This window comes from Schistocerca americana, chromosome 10 (assembly GCF_021461395.2).
Source record: "Schistocerca americana isolate TAMUIC-IGC-003095 chromosome 10, iqSchAmer2.1, whole genome shotgun sequence".
Taxonomy (NCBI): Eukaryota; Metazoa; Arthropoda; class Insecta; order Orthoptera; family Acrididae; genus Schistocerca; species Schistocerca americana.
The window spans coordinates 170343981-170361643 of NC_060128.1; the positions used below are offsets into that span (position 1 = coordinate 170343981).

The 17663-nt window shown below is 44.0% G+C and overlaps 1 protein-coding gene across 2 annotated transcripts in view; it reads left to right on the top strand.

The window, feature by feature from the left end:
* Positions 1–16361, top strand: part of LOC124552620 (probable cytochrome P450 304a1) — a 121940-nt gene extending 105579 nt beyond the window's left edge. For both annotated transcript variants that reach the window (XM_047126946.1, XM_047126947.1), the window contains exons 8-9: positions 8503–8644; positions 15217–16361. In XM_047126946.1, the coding sequence (XP_046982902.1) occupies positions 8503–8644; positions 15217–15389 (315 nt within the window). In that variant the 3' untranslated portion in view covers positions 15390–16361. The remainder of the gene's footprint in view (positions 1–8502; positions 8645–15216) is intronic.
* The last annotated feature ends 1302 nt before the right edge of the window (positions 16362–17663 follow it).

Here is a 17663-nt window from a genome sequence, read left to right on the forward strand (position 1 = left end):
GATGCCGGGTGTTGGCCCTGTGTGCCTCGGTCGTATGCAGTCCTGATTGTGGCGCTCACCTGCACGGCGCCAAACGCGCATACGACCATCATTGGCACCAAGGCAGAAGCTACTCTCATCGCTGAAGATGACACGTCTCCATTCGTCCCTCCATTCACGCCTGTCACGACACCACTGGAGGCGGGCTGCACGATGTTGGGGCGTGAGCGGAAGACGGCCTAACGGTGTGCGGGACCGTAGCCCAGCTTCATGGAGACGGTTGCGAATGGTCCTCGCCGATACCCCAGGAGCAACAGTGTCCCTAATTTGCTGGGAAGTGGCGGTGCGGTCCCCTACGGCACTGCGTAGGATCCTACGGTCTTGGCGTGAATCCGTGCGTCGCTGCGGTCCGGTCCCAGGTTGACGGGCACGTGCACCTTCCGCCGACCACTGGCGACAACATCGATGTACTGTGGTGACCTCTCGCCCCACGTGTTGAGCAATTCGGCGGTACGTCCACCCGGCCTCCCGCATGCCCACTATACGCCCTCGCTCAAAGTCCGTCAACTGCACATACGGTTCACGTCCACGCTGTCGCGGCGTGCTACCAGTGTTAAAGACTGCGATGGAGCTCCGTATGCCACGGCAAACTGGCTGACACTGACGGCGGCGGTGCACAAATGCTGCGCAGCTAGCGCCATTCGACGGCCAACACCGCGGTTCCTGGTGTGTCCGCTGTGCCGTGCGTGTGATCATTGCTTGTACAGCCCTCTCGCAGTGTCCGGAGCAAGTATGGTGGGTCTGACACACCGGTGTGAATGTGTTCTTTTTTCCATTTCCAGGAGTGTATTTTGCGGAGAAAGACACTTGACAGAGCGATGTGGCGCAGTGGTTAGCACACTGTACTCGCATTCGGGAGGACGACGGTTGAAACCCGTGTCCGGCCATCCTGATTTAGGTTTTTCGGTATTTACCTAAATCGCTTCAGGCAATTGTGAGGATGGTTCCTTTGAAAGCAGCCGACTTCCTTCCCCATCCTTTCCTAATACAATGGGAACCGAGACTCGCTGGTTGGTTTCTCTCCCCCCCCCCCCCCCCCCCGACCCCAAGCCTCAATCAACCAAGCAACCAGAAAGACATAACTATTATGTGGACCGTTTAACAAGATGGGAGCATCGCTGGCAGAAGTGTATAAACTCACTAGGAAAAATAAAAATAAATTTGAAGAAAAATGTCTCATTTTTTCGTTACATCTACATCCACATCTACATACCGTGCGCGAGTCACCTCTCCTGTTCCACTTGCAAACAGAGCGATGATAAAATGACTGTACGTATGCTTCCGTATTAGCCCTAATTTCTCGTATCTTATCTTCGTGGGCCTTACGCAAAATATACGTTGGCAGCAGTAGAATCGCTCTGAAATCAGCTCCAAATGCTGGTTCTCTAAAATTTCTCAAAAGTAATCCCCGATAAGAACATCGCCCGCCTTCTCTAAAGGGATTTCCATTTGAGTTCCTGAAGGATCTCCGTAACAGTTGCACATTTTTCAAACTTACTGGTAACAAAATCAAAACGAGGATAATGGAATGTAGTCGAATTAAGTCGAGTGATGCTGCGATAATTATATTAGGAAATGAGACACTCAAAGTAGTAAATGAGTTTTGCTATTTGGGGAGCAAAATAGCTGATGATGGTCGAAGTAGAGAGGATATAAAATGTAGACTGGCAATGGCAAGGAAAGCATTTATGAAGGAGAGAAATTTGTTAACATCGGGTATAGATTTAAGTGTCAGGAAGTCGTTTCTGAAAGTATTTGTGTGGAGTGTAGCCGTGTATGGAAGTGAAACGTGGACCATAAATAGTTTAGACAATAATAGAATAGAAGCTTTCGAAATGTGGTGCTACAGAAGAATGCTGAAGATTAGATGGGTAGATCACATAACTAGTGAGGAGATATTGAATTGGACTGGAGAGAAGAGAAATTTTTGGCACAACTTGACTAGAAGAAGGGATCGGTTGGTAGGGCACATTCTGACGCATCAAGGGATCACCAATTTAGCACTGGAGGGCAGCATGGAGGGTAAAAATCGTAGAGGGAGACCAAGAGATGAATACACTAAGCAGATTCAGAAGGATGTAGGCTGCAGTAGGTACTGGGAGAAGAAGAATCTTGCACAGGATAGAGTAGCATGGAGAGCTGCATCAAACCAGTCTCTGGACTGAAGACCACAACATCTGAGAAAATGGCAAGCTGAGTTCCTCACGACGATACTTTCTAAAACCATAACTGAGAATATGTTCAAGTTTTCTGCAGCAGACCGGTGTTAGGGATATTGGCGTGTAATTTGGCAGGTCAGTTCTTTTGCCCTTCTTACATATGGGGTCACCTGCCCTTTTTTCCAGTCGCTTGGGTCGTAGCCGCGCGGGATTAGCCGAGCGGTCAAGGGCGCTGCAGTCATGGACTGTACGGCTGGTCCCGGCGGAGGTTCGAGTCCTGTGTGTTTGTCCTTAGGATAATTTAGGCTAAGTAGTGTGTAAGCTTAGGGATTGATGACCTTAGCAGTTAAGTCCCATAAGATTTCACACACATTTGAACTTTTTTTTTCTTTTTTTTGCTTGGGTTTTAGCGCTGGGCGAGACATTCGCTATAAATGCAACGTATCGAATTTTTTTTATTAATAATTATTTCTCAGCACAACCGCCGGCCGGAGTGGCCAAGCGGTTCTAGGCGCTTCAGTCTGGAACCGCGCGACCGCTACGGTCACAGGTTCGAATCCTGCCTCGAGCATGGATATTTCTGATGTCCTTAGGTTGGTTAGGTTTAAGTAGTTCTAAGTTCTAGGTTAGTGATGACCTCAGATGTTAAGTTCCATAGTGCTCAGAGCCATTTCATTTTCAGCACAACGTACCGTGCAATGTCCTTACAAGCTTCTCAGACTGTTTCTGACCATCTTGTATGTTTCTTTCCCTTTGTTGCAGGTGTTGCTAAATGTTATCCTCATTTAAAGAATGTTGCCACCCATAATACTAAGTTGAAATTTTATCCAAGACTTTTTGCAATTCCTTAGAATCGTCCAACGATGGTACTGTCCTGAACTTCGGCGGTAGTGGTAAATAATCTTGTAATACTGTTGATCCTGTCTGTTAAATTATTCATGTATGTTGAAGACATCAGAGGTCTTATTATGCTGCTTTGGGACACACCCGATGTAAGTTCCGTTCCTGCAGAACATTCTCCTTCCAGCGTAACGTACTGGTTGCTGTTAGTCAACTATTTTAAGAGCCAATCACATATTTGTGAATACAGTCCGTGAGATTGTATCTTGGTCAGTTTTCGGCAATTTGCTACAATTCTGAATGCTTTTCACAAATCTGAAAAATTGGAATGTACTAGTCCATATGCATCTGTCGTTTGCAACATGTAATAGTCAGTTCCACAAGAAAGTATACGCCGTTATCTGTATGAAATAAAAAGAATCTATTATAAATGTATGTTTACATGAAAATACATGTTATTACTAATTGCACAGTTATCTAATAGTTAGTCCAGTCACCGCCATTATCGATTATAGCTTCGCACCGTAGCCCTCTCTCCGGTAAATCATCCACGTTTCCAAACTCTAAATATCGTCTGACCCACTTCGCAACGAATGTCTTTGACTTTCTAAGAATTTTAGCAGCAGCAACATGTGAAAGCTTTGGTTCCTTTGGATGATGTACAAGGATGACTCCCTCGTCACGCTCCAGATATTTTGCATTCATTTTAAACTGCAACCGACAAAACAAAACATTCAACTCTCACACTGTTTATCTATGTCCTGTGCAAAAGCGCATTGATTACAAATTCGAGACCACTACCAGAGATATGACTGCGGAGATATATTTATATATATACAGGGTGTTTCACTAAATGTGTTTACCTCTGTAAGTTATGAAGTAATAGGGCGACGGAAATATTTATTGCGGCAGGTCACCGTATATATATATATATATATATATATATATATATATATATATATATATATATATATATATACAGGGTGTTTCAAAAATGACCGGTATATTTGAAACGGCAATAAAAACTAAACGAGCAGCGATAGAAATACACCGTTTGTTGCAATATGCGTGGGACAACAGTACATTTTCAGGCGGACAAACTTTCGAAATTACAGTAGTTACAATTTTCAACAACAGATGGCGCTGCAAGTGATGTGAAAGATATAGACGACAACGCAGTCTGTGGGTGCGCCATTCTGTGCGTCGTCTTTCTGCTGTAAGCGTGTGCTGTTCACAACGTGCAAGTGTGCTGTGGACAACATGGTTTATTCCTTAGAACAGAGGATTTTTCTGGTGTTGGAATTCCACCGCCTAGAACACAGTGTTGTTGCAACAAGACGAAGTTTTCAACGGAGGTTTAATGTAACCAAAGGACGGAAAAGCGATACAATAAAGGATCTGTTTGAAAAATTTCAACGGACTGGGAACGTGACGAATGAACGTGCTGGGAAGGTAGGGCGACCGCGTACAGCAACCACAGAGGGCAACGCGCAGCTAGTGCAGCAGGTGATCCAACAGCGGCCTCGGGTTTCCGTTCGCCGTGTTGCAGCTGCGGTCCAAATGACGCCAACGTCCACGTATCGTCTCATGCGCCAGAGTTTACACCTCTATCCATACAAAATTCAAACGCGGCAACCCCTCAGCCCCGCTACCATTGCTGCACGAGAGACATTCGCTAACGATATAGTGCACAGGATTAATGACGGCGATATGCATGTGGGCAGAATTTGGTTTACTGGCGAAGCTTATTTTTACCTGGACGGCTTCGTCAATAAACAGAACTGGCGCATATGGGGAACCGAAAAGCCCCATGTTGCAGTCCCATCGTCCCTGCATCCTCAAAAAGTACTGGTCTGGGCCGCCATTTCTTCCAAAGGAATCATTGGCCCATTTTTCAGATCCGAAACGATTACTGCATCACGCTATCTGGACATTCTTCGTGAATTTGTGGCGGTACGAACTGCCTTAGACGACACTGCGAACACCTCGTGGTTTATGCAAGATGGTGCCCGGCCACATCGCACGGCCGACGTCTTTAATTTCCTGAATGAATATTTCGATGATCGTGTGATTGCTTTGGGCTATCCGAAACATACAGGAGGCGGCGTGGATTGGCCTCCCTATTCGCCAGACATGAACCCTTGTGATTTCTTTCTGTGGGGACACTTGAAAGACCAGGTGTACCGCCAGAATCCAGAAACAATTGAACAGCTTAAGCAGTACATCTCATCTGCATGTGAAGCCATTCCGCCAGACACGTTGTCAAAGGTTTCGTGTAATTTCATTCAGAGACTACGCCATATTATTGCTACGCATGGTGGATATGTGGAAAATATCGTACTATAGAGTTTCCCAGACCGCAGCGCCATCTGTTGTTGAAAATTGTAACTACTGTAATTTCGAAAGTTTGTTTGCCTGAAAATGTACTGTTGTCCCGAGCATATTGCAACAAACGGTGTATTTCTATCGCTGCTCGTTTAATTTGTATTGCCGCTTCAAATATACCGGTCATTTTTGAAACACCCTGTATATATACAGGGTGTTTCACTAAATGTGTTTACCTCTGTAAGTTACGAAGTAATGGGCGACGGAAATATTTATTGCGGCAGGTCACCATAAGAAACGTTACACTGTCTGCGGAGCTATGAACATAGTTTATTGTGTTATTATCCAAAGAGTTACAGCAAAAAGATACAAATTTTTAAATGGAACAATACATTGTTTCTATCATACACTGTAATCAGTAACACCAACTGCGTAAACATAATTTTAAATTACATTCCTATCACTTTTAGTTTGGGAGCTACAGCCCTTCAAAGTTTCAGGGGCAGATACCACACACGCTGCGCATAACGCAATGCGCCTTCTAAATGTGGTGCGGCCGAGTTGTAACGGCGCGAGAAGCTTGCTCGATGCGCTGTTAGACTGGCGACTGTCGCCGCACACGGCCGTACACCCGACAGTTCGAGCCACACAAACAAACGGGGCTCAATATGCCATAGTTACCGACATCGGATGAAGATGGCATATACGAACAATGAGTACGTGGACATGTTGCTGATTCTTGGCGAGTGCCGACACGATGCCACTGAAGCAGCCATGGCATACGCATCCTAGGCGAAGAGCTCCGGCAGCCATTTCGTTCTTACGTGCCGAACAACGACTTCGGGAAACAGGCAGCTTGGTAATGCGCCGCAGTAACAGACGAAGAACTGCAAGAAATAAGGAGACGGAGGTGTTTGTTTTAGCTGCAGCACACCACGATCCTCATCTCAGCTTACGAGCCGTTGCTGCAGTCGCTGGCATCAGTCTCACATCTGTGTGGCGTATAGTACACGGCCACAGGTTCCACCGGTACCGCCTGTCACTGACCCAGGAGCTGTATGGGAACGATGAGAGAGTTACATTCTGCAAATGGGCCATGCGTAATTTCACGCTGGTGTTATGTTCTCTGATGAGCCCACGTTCACAAATCATGGTGCAGTGAATCGCCATAACGTGCACTTCTGGGCCGCTGACAATCCTCAATAGGTACGACCTGTCGACCGTCAGCGTAGGTGGTCTATTAATGTACAATGTCGAATCCTTGGGGATGAAAACATCGGTCCACACTACTTCCCAGGTACACTGACAGGTGAGCTATATCGCTCGTTTATAGTCGACAGTTTGGGTGGTCTCCTTGAACATGTGTGTCTACACACGAGAGTCCATATGTGGATGCAGCACGATGGTCACCCAGCCCATTCTGCGAGTGCTGTTGTGGAAGAACTAAACAACAGGTTTGCAGGAAGGTGGTTGGGGCGCCATGGTCCTCATTCATGCCCCGCAAGGTCGCCCGATTTAACACCATTAGATTTCTTTTTGTGGGGATATCTAAAGGATCGTGTTTGTGTCACTGAGCCCACATCCCCAGATGATCTAAAACGGCGCATCGAGGACGCATGTTGCTCCACGACACCGGCGATGTTACATCTCATCCGCAGATCCTTTAGAAGGCCCATTGCAATGTGCATTCAGGAACATGGACACACATTTGAACTTTAAATCAACTTCCCACCGCCAGAACATCCATCACCCACCACACAGCCATGTATTATGTACAGCGTGTGGTATCTGCCCCTGAAACTTTGAAGGGTTATAGCTCCCAAACTAAAAGTGATAGGAATGTAATTTAAACTGATGTATACACAGCTGGTGTTACTGATTCCAGTGCATGATAGAAACAACTATTGATCCATTTTTTTAAAAAATGTCTCTTTTTGCTGTAACTCTTTGGGTAATAACGCAGTAAACTATGTCCATAGCTCTGCAGATAGTGGAATGTTTCTACATCTACATCTACATCTACATTGATACTCCGCAAGCCACCCAACGGTGTGTGGCGGAGGGCACTTTACGTGCCACTGTCATTACCTCCCTTTCCTGTTCCAGTCGCGTATGGTTCGCGGGAAGAACGACTGTCTGAAAGCCTCCGTGCGCGCTCTAATCTCTCTAATTTTACATTCGTGATCTCCTCGGGAGGTATAAGTAGGGGGAAGCAATATATTCGATACCTCATCCAGAAACGCACCCTCTCGAAACCTGGACAGCAAGCTACACCGCGATGCAGAGCGCCTCTCTTGCAGAGTCTGCCACTTGAGTTTATTAAACATCTCCGTAACGCTATCACGGTTACCAAATAACCCGGTGACGAAACGCGCCGCTCTTCTTTGGATCTTTTCTATCTCCTCCGTCAACCCGACCTGGTACGGATCCCACACTGATGAGCAATACTCAAGTATAGGTCGAACGAGTGTTTTGTAAGCCACCTCCTTTGTTGATGGACTACATTTTCTAAGCACTCTCCCAATGAATCTCAACCTGGTACCCGCCTTACCAACAATTAATTTTATATGATCATTCCACTTCAAATCGTTCCGTACGCATACTCCCAGATATTTTACAGAAGTAACTGCTACCAGTGTTTGTTCCGCTACCATATAATCATACAATAAAGGATCCTTCTTTCTATGTATTCGCAATACATTACATTTGTCTATGTTAAGGGTCAGTTGCCACTCCCTGCACCAAGTGCCTATCCGCTGCAGATCTTCCTGTATTTCGCTACAATTTTCTAATGCAGCAACTTCTCTGTATACTACAGCATCATCCGCGAAAAGCCGCATGGAACTTCCGACACTATCTACTAAGTCATTTATATATATTGTGAAAAGCAATGGTCCCATAACACTCCCCTGTGGCACGCCAGAGGTTACTTTAACGTCTGTAGACGTGGTGCCCTACTGCAATAAATATTTCCGTCGCCTATTACTTCGTAACTTACAGAGGCAAACACATTTAGTGAAACACTCTATTTATATATATGAATAAAGGAAGTTGTGCCCATATATGAACCGCTCGTATCAGACAGTACTTGTTTTCCACCAGGAACGTCGTAGTGAGACGTGTGGTTGTCGTGTTGCAGGGCAGTGTGGTCATAACCTGCTTGTGGAGCATGCACATGGACAAGGACCTGTGGGGCGACCCGGAGAACTTCAGACCGGAGAGGTTTCTGGACGAGAATGGACAGCTCAGCAGGAAAGACTTCAGCTTGCCGTTTGGTGCTGGTAAGTGTTACTGTCCCCTACCTCGGACCATTTTCTTGTTACCTCCTAAACCTTCAGAGTGTGCACAAAATCCCATCAACCATCTTCCTACGAGCACTGCTGACTTTTACAGGCTTAACCTCTGTTCGGAAAAGCCACTGGGCTGACAGACTTTTCTTTTCAGGATCATAAGAAGGAACCCAAATTCGTCACCAGTAATGACGTTCCAAGCTAAATTTGAAGTGCAGCATTGAACTTTTTTCACAGTTTTTCTGCACCAATCAGTGCACTGTTGTTTTTGAGCGGAAGTCAGTTTATTTATAATCCATTGACAACAAAGATTTTTCGTGTCACCATCAAGATGTGCGTCGATCTTCAAGCATTGATCGAACACTGGTAACTACAGTGTCTTCACGAAATTCATGTCCATTGACTTCGCTGTAGTAATTGTAAACTGTTGCTTTAGATAGGGCTTCTTTACCAAATGCAGTTCTAGGCCAATCTTCGCATGACGATTTAATTTTTTTTTTTTTTTAAAAAAAGAGCAGCCAGCATTGGCGATGACGTGGCGCAGATGAATAGCGAAATACTGCATGACCCGCTGAAGTGTCGGAACATCTATGCTGTCGATGGCCTCCTGAAAGGCTTTTTTCAGCTCAGTAATGGTGTTGGAGTTGTTGCTGTGCACCTTCTCTTTAATATAGCCCCACAAAAAGTTGCCGCACGAGTTTAGATCCGGAGAGTATGGCGGCCAATCGAGGGCCATGCTAGTGGCCCCTGGGTACCCCAGAGCCAGATTGCGGTTCTCAAAGTGCCCCTCCAGGACATCAAACACTCTCCTGCTTCGATGTGGTCGAGCTCCGTCTTGCGTGAACCACACCTTGTCGAAATCAGGGTCACTCTGGATAATAGGGATGAAATCATCTTCCAAAATCTTCACCGTGCCATAGAGGAATATCGCACCGATAATTCTGTGACTGGACACCGCACACCATACAGTTGAGGGTGAAACGACTTCCAGATCGCGGCTTCGAATTCTCGGTCCCCCAAATGCGCCAGTTTTGCTTCAACGACATGTCTATATCTACCTGCATACTCTGCAAGTCACATTTAAGTGCCTGGCAGAGGGTTCATCGAACCACCCTCACAGTTTTCTAATTTTCCAATCTGGTACAGTGCGCGGAAGAAACAAACACCTATATCTTTCCGTGTGTAACTGATTTCCCTTATTTTATTATGGTGATCATTTGTCCTATGTAGGTCGGCGTCAACAAAATATTTTCGCTTTCGGAGGAGAAAGTTGGTGGTTTTCGTGAGAAGATTCCACCGCAACGAAAAACGCTTTTGTTTTAATGATGTCCACCCCAGTGACACTCTCTCACCTATTTCGCGATAATACAAAACGTGCTGCTCTTCTTTGAACTTTTTCGATGTACACCGTCAATGCTATCTGCTAAGGATCCCACACCGCGCAGCGGTATTCAAAAAGAGGACGGAGAAGCGTAGTATAGGCAGTCTCTCTAGTACAGTGGTTCCCAACAGATGGTTCGCGGACCCCCAGGGGTCTGCGAGCTATGCCAGAGGGTCCGCAAGATGCTATTAGAATAAAAAATATCTTAAATATATTTCATATGATAACAGATTTTTCGCTTTCGGAGGAGAAAGTTGGTGGTATAGTGCGCGGAAGAAACAAACACCTATATCTTTCCGTGTGGAACTGATTTCCCTTATTTTATTATGGTGATCATTTGTCCTATGTAGGTCGGCGTCAACAAAATATTTTCGCTTTCGGAGGAGAAAGTTGGTGGTTTTCGTGAGAAGATTCCACCGCAACGAAAAACGCTTTTGTTTTAATGATGTCCACCCCAGTGACACTCTCTCACCTATTTCGCGATAATACAAAACGTGCTGCTCTTCTTTGAACTTTTTCGATGTACACCGTCAATGCTATCTGCTAAGGATCCCACACCGCGCAGCGGTATTCTAAAAGAGGACGGAGAAGCGTAGTATAGGCAGTCTCTCTAGTACAGTGGTTCCCAACAGATGGTTCGCGGACCCCCAGGGGTCTGCGAGCTATGCCAGAGGGTCCGCAAGATGCTATTAGAATAAAAAATATATTAAATATATTTCTTATGATAACAGATTTTTCGCTTTCGGAGGAGAAAGTTGGTGGTATAGTGCGCGGAAGAAACAAACACCTATATCTTTCCGTGTGGAACTGATTTCCCTTATTTTATTATGGTGATCATTTGTCCTATGTAGGTCGGCGTCAACAAAATATTTTCGCTTTCGGAGGAGAAAGTTGGTGGTTTTCGTGAGAAGATTCCACCGCAACGAAAAACGCTTTTGTTTTAATGATGTCCACCCCAGTGACACTCTCTCACCTATTTCGCGATAATACAAAACGTGCTGCTCTTCTTTGAACTTTTTCGATGTACACCGTCAATGCTATCTGCTAAGGATCCCACACCGCGCAGCGGTATTCAAAAAGAGGACGGAGAAGCGTAGTATAGGCAGTCTCTCTAGTACAGTGGTTCCCAACAGATGGTTCGCGGACCCCCAGGGGTCTGCGAGCTATGCCAGAGGGTCCGCAAGATGCTATTAGAATAAAAAATATATTAAATATATTTCTTATGATAACAGATTTTTCGCTTTCGGAGGAGAAAGTTGGTGGTATAGTGCGCGGAAGAAACAAACACCTATATCTTTCCGTGTGGAACTGATTTCCCTTATTTTATTATGGTGATCATTTGTCCTATGTAGGTCGGCGTCAACAAAATATTTTCGCTTTCGGAGGAGAAAGTTGGTGGTTTTCGTGAGAAGATTCCACCGCAACGAAAAACGCTTTTGTTTTAATGATGTCCACCCCAGTGACACTCTCTCACCTATTTCGCGATAATACAAAACGTGCTGCCCTTCTTTGAACTTTTTCGATGTACACCGTCAATGCTATCTGCTAAGGATCCCACACCGCGCAGCAGTATTCTAAAAGAGGACGGAGAAGCGTAGTATAGGCAGTCTCTCTAGTACAGTGGTTCCCAACAGATGGTTCGCGGACCCCCAGGGGTCTGCGAGCTATGCCAGAGGGTCCGCAAGATGCTATTAGAATAAAAAAATATATTAAATATATTTCTTATGATAACAGATTTTTTGTTCTGGCCGCTTCCTGCATGAGCAGAGCTTTAGCGAACTCTAACTTCTGCGTCTGGCGTCTTCCTAAAGCCAACTGACACTAGCACACTCTAGCGCAAAGGAATTAGATAGTGGCAAATAGTTCTGTTGTATGCCATTAGACTGCGCGATTTGAAGACAAAGACTATGAACAATAATCAAAAATTTAACAATAACAAAGATGGCTAAATTGAAAAAGTTTTATGCTCAATATTTTTTCAATAATGAATATGTCAATGTTGTTTCTAAGTACCAAAGATAGAAAACGTATAAAAAGACTTAATTTGGCTTTTTTAGGTACTGTGATACGACAAGGTACTAATCATGCTCGATGAGGGGGTTCTCGAGAAAATTTTGCTGGGAACCTCTGCTCTAGAAGACCTATTACATTTTCTAAATGACCTGTCAATAAACGCAGTCATTGGTCAGCCTTCCCCATAACATTTTCTATGTGTTCTTTCCAACTGAAATTGATTGTAATTGTAATTCCTAGGTATTTAGTTGAATTTACATCCTTTAGTTTTGAATGACTTATCGTGTAACCGAAGTTTAACGAATTCCTTTTAGCACTCGTGTGGATGACCTCACACTTTTCGTTATTTAGGGTCAACTGCCAATTTTCGCACTATACAGATATCTTTTCTAAATCGTTTTGCAATTAGTTTTGATATTACGATGATTTTACTACTTGATAAACGACAAATGGTTCAAATGGCTCTGAGCACTATGGGACTTAACTTCTGAGGTCATCAGTCCCCTAGAACTCAAATGGTTCAAATGGCTCTGAGCATTATGGGACTTAACATCTGTGGTCATCAGTCCCCTAGAACTTAGAACTACTTAAACCTAACTAACCTAAGGACATCATAAACATCCATGCCCGAGGCATGATTCGAACCTGCGACCGTAGCAGTCGCGCGGTTCCGGACTGAGCGCCTAGAACCGCTAGACCACCGCGGCCGGCAGTCCCCTAGAACTTAGAACTACTTAAACCTAACTAACCTAAGGACATCACACACATCCATGCTCGAGGCAGGATTCGAACCTGTGACCGTAGCGGTCGCGCGGTTCCAGACTGTAGCGCCTAGAACCGCTTTGCCAATCCGGCCGGCGATAAACGACACTCATCTGCAAACAATCTGAGTCGGCTGTTCAGATTGTCTCCCAAATCGTTTATATAGGTTAGGGACAGCAAATGGTCTACAACACTACCTTGGGGAACGCCAGAAATCACTTCTGCTTTCCTCGATGACTTTCCGTCGATTACTACTAACTGTGATCTCTCAGACAGGAAATCTCGAATCCAGTCACATAACTGTGACGATATTCCGTAAGCAAGATATTTCACGACAAGCTGCTTGTGTGGTACAGTGTCAAGAGCCTTCAAGAAATCTAGAAATACGGAATGAATTTGAAATCCCTTTTCGGTAGCACTCAACACTTCGTGCGAGTAAAGAGCTAGTTGTGTTTCACCAGAACGATGTTTTCTAAATCTGCTTATTGTCGAACCTATCCAAATTAAAGTTGCTAAACCAAACCATATTGCGCGTACTGACTCCCATCATGCCCCGCGGCGAGCTGCGCATTTTGAACGTCCTAACGCAAATCGTTCAGAAGTTATGACGATTTTATTTCGTATAGTTCAATAATTGTCACCATGTAGTTGTCATATATGAAAAAAAGCACTCAGTCTTCAGGCCACGAGTGCCCTACCGGGACCATCCGACCGCCGTGTCATCCACAGTGGAGGATGCGGATAGGAGGGGCGTGGGGTCAGCACACCGCTGTCCCTGTCGTAAGATGGTATTCTTGACCGAATCCGCTACTATTCGGTCGAGTAGCTCCTCAATTGGCATCACGAGGCTGAGTGCACCCCGAAAAATGGCAACAGCGCATGGCAGCCTGGATGGTCACCTATCGGTGATCTGACGGGAACCGGTGTAGCCACTGCGGCAAGGCCGTTGCCTGACATATATGAAACATTTCTTTTTTTTTTTTAGGAACATGGCATTCTAAAAATTTGCGGTGTCTTCCTTGTACTAAAGTGCGCGTCATTTACGACGGCGGCCGAGTTTAGGTTCCTTCTGCACATCTGACGTCACAAAACACAGTCAGCCAACGAACAGAGAATGACGTTGCCAGAGCTCGACTGCAGTGCAGAGCACGGACGAGTGTCTTCAGTTTTAGAAACGTTCAGTCATAAATAAAGTAATTGAACAAAAGCAATGTCTTGATAGCAGACTTTCTACAAAAGAAAGTTTGGAAAAAGCATTCTTTATACCAACTGCTTCATATTCTATTAATTCATCAAACCAAACAAGCAATAAGCCTCCTAATTCAGGCGATAGCAAGGAAATTCATTCTCACTAACCGCTTTTTTGCAATAAAGAACAGCGACAATTGTTTATTCCCTACTGTACTTTGACGAAACGTGAGCAATTCATAGTCATACCAACAGTTTTTGTCGGTATTTAATGGTGATGCTTTAATGTACTCCAGGAATTCTACTTTAATGTACTCCAGGAATTCTACTAAACGACGAGCTGCGTTAACGTAATTGGTAAGGTGTTTGGCTGCTAAGCAAAAGGGCACTAAAATAATAATCAGAACAGAAACGAGAAAACGTACTTCACCGTTCAATAATCAAGCACACCATTTCTTGTAAAAATCTGTCGTTGTTAAAAATTGTAAATAAAAGTTTATATACGTTACAAAAAAAAAAGGTCAAATCTTGTTCGGAGCTTAATATTTTCTTTATTTAAAATCAATATCGAAGTGTCTTACTTCTTGAATTTTATTCGTTTGAATGTAATTTTTTGAAATTTCTAGTGGCAACTAAAATCGACCATACGGAAAGTATACTCTGTGGACTTTTACCTCTGCAAACTCTTCAAAATTTCGTGCAATGGTTTACTAAATTTAATGCTGCACAATAACTGCGTTGAACATCGAAACAAAATTAAGCCATTTATGGGGGGAAGGTATCGGTCAAGAAGATGCGTAAAAATCAAATTTTTTGGCCAAATAGTTTTTGTGAAATCGAATGATAAGTGTGTCAAAGCAGTCGGAACACCATGTGTCTGCACAGGCGAGCAGTGCAATGATGACAAAATCGCACACAGCGCGGAATGCGTGGAGCACGTCTCTGAAGGAGCGAAAGGGTTAATGCGGCCGTGGTGGCTTTACTTCATAAACTGCGCGCTCCCCTCCCCCCGCCCTCCCCCCCCCCGCCCTCCCCCCCCCCCCCCCAAACGTAAGTTTGCGAACTATACTACACTATGGCACTGTTTCTCATGGCGCGTGCAACTGGCAACGCATCAATCTCCCGCGTCTGGGCGGGCATGCGCGAGCCGCCAAAGATAAAAGAATTGAACTATAGGTGCATCGTATAGTGTGTGAGCGCCCTCCCGTGTGTGTTGCAGGCAAGCGGCTGTGCGCGGGCGAGACGTTCGCCCGCCAGAACATGTTCCTGGCGTTCAGCACGCTACTGCAGAGCTTCAGCCTCACAGCTGACGGCGTGCCGCCTCTGGGCTGCAACATCCCAGGCAACGTGGAGACTCAGCCCTCCTTCTGGGCGCGCTTCGAAGCTCGCTGAAAAACAAGTCACGTACACCGCTCTACACGGATGGCGCTAATCGCGTTGGAAAACGCGGTCGAATGCGGGGAAAATATTATAAAACATTTACACTCGCTGTAATATAACTGTCAAAGTTGGGTAGTATTGAAGAACACGATTCTCCATTAGTGTATAACCCGATACCGTGTATTACTGTAGGATTATATCAATTTACTAACAAAAGAAGGGCCCCATTGTACAACTTTCAGCGATAATTGAACGATTTCTGAAGGAAAACGATTTCTCATTAGTGAATAACCCGATACCACGTGTAGTTTTGTCGCACTTACATCAATGAATAAACAAAAGCTGCTTCATTTTATCACACTGAGCGATAGTTGAATGACTAACGTACAATTTGCATTTATTTTTTGCTAATACCAGTTCTCATTACTTTTTACGTTTTGTTAATAGTTCCACATAAAAATATTGTAGTGAATGACAAAAATTCCTTGTGAAAATTTTAATACTAATTATGGAGTGAATTGATATGTAAAATTACCAGTTTAAAATTGATGAACCTTTATTCATTTCATTAGTTATTGTTCGATATTTACAGTCTATCAAATATTAAAATGAAGATTTAATAGCTCAAAACGCAAGAAGTTAATAACTCTGTAAATTAAGAGCTTTAATTGTATTTCAGCTCTTTAAGAATGGAATATGTTATCTTGTTAATGAAAATGTTATAAATACCTCATGCAACAGAATTTGGTTGGCAGAAATGGACGAGCTATGTATTATGTTAACATGATGCTGGAACTTGTACAAGTTGGTATGTGAGTAGAAAAAGCTAACTGGGAAGATATTAATAAATATCTTTTATGTCTGGAAAATAATAAGAGATGTAATCAGAAAAGAGTGCCTGGTTCTAATTTGTGATGACAACCTTGGACTAGTTCGTCCTCTGTCGATACTAAATAAAATATACTTTTATTATTAGTCTGACAATATGCATTTCATTCCTACCATGTGGTCATATATTTAGGTTACTTTGCCGAGAAAATCGACTGCAGAGGTAGTTCTACCACTATGCAATGATCAAATTATTGTGATGCACTTATTATGCATTTGTCTTTGTTACTGTCTTTATGTGCTGCTAACACATATAGCATGAATTATATACATAACAGTTTCACTCAGCTAAAGTTATTTTGTTCTTACAAGAGCATCATCACTTTGGTGCAAAGATGGCAGTAAAATTTTGGTTTGTTATCTTTGTAAATGTTGAATAACATAAAGCATGAGACTATCTGATATGTGGAATAGATATCTTCATACATCTTTTTAAAGTTACGTGCCTCATGCAAACAGATAAACTGCAGTATCAGTTTTGCTACAGAAGGATGACGAAAATTAATGAAAAGTTAGTAAAATCTTATAAAATTTGTTGTTCTTAAATTTCAACGGTTAAGAAATTGGCAGCTGAAGCCAAATATGACTACCCTTCTCTAGATTATGATCCACTTGGAGTTCGTCCTGAAACAGCAACAACAGAGGAACAAGTCCAGAAAGTGTTCAGTAAAGTGGGACAGGACTGCACAGGTAAACTGAAGGAAACTTCACGAATTACAGTAACATTTAAAGTGCCATTGATCTGGTTTTTGGCTACTACACAACAAAGCCGAAAAGAGATGTAACATCGCTGAATCTTATATGTGGTGCGGCAGGCAGAATGGGTCAAAAGACAAGCGGAATTTCAGCAAGGAAGGAGCACAGATAGTACAGTGAATGCGGAACGATTGCTACACACCATATGAGCTGGATTTCCAAGCCAGCAACGCAGAACGCCACGGTGACAGAGAGATGCTGTCAAATGATAACTGTGCAAAATGTCATTCGATAGCTGCTGGCATCTAGCTATGGTGAACTGAGTTAACAGTTGAGAAATACGTCACTATCTTAGTTTCAAAAAATGGTTCAAATGGCTCTGAGCACTATGGGACTTAACTTCTGAGGTCATCAGTCCCCTAGACTTAGAACTACTTAAACCTAACTAACGTAAGGACATCACACACATCCATGCCCGAGGCAGGATTCGAATCTGCGACCGTAGCGGTCGCGCGGCTCCAGACTGTAGCGCCTAGAACCGCTTGGCCACCACGGCCAGCTATCTTAGTTTGAAAGTTGCAGGTTACAGTGAAGAACCGAGGTAAATGCATAAAGAAAACTGTGTTATTTGATGTAGTGTTGGGTTCAAATTGGATTGTGTATGTTGATAACATAGATTATTCCAGCTCTACTAGGTGTACA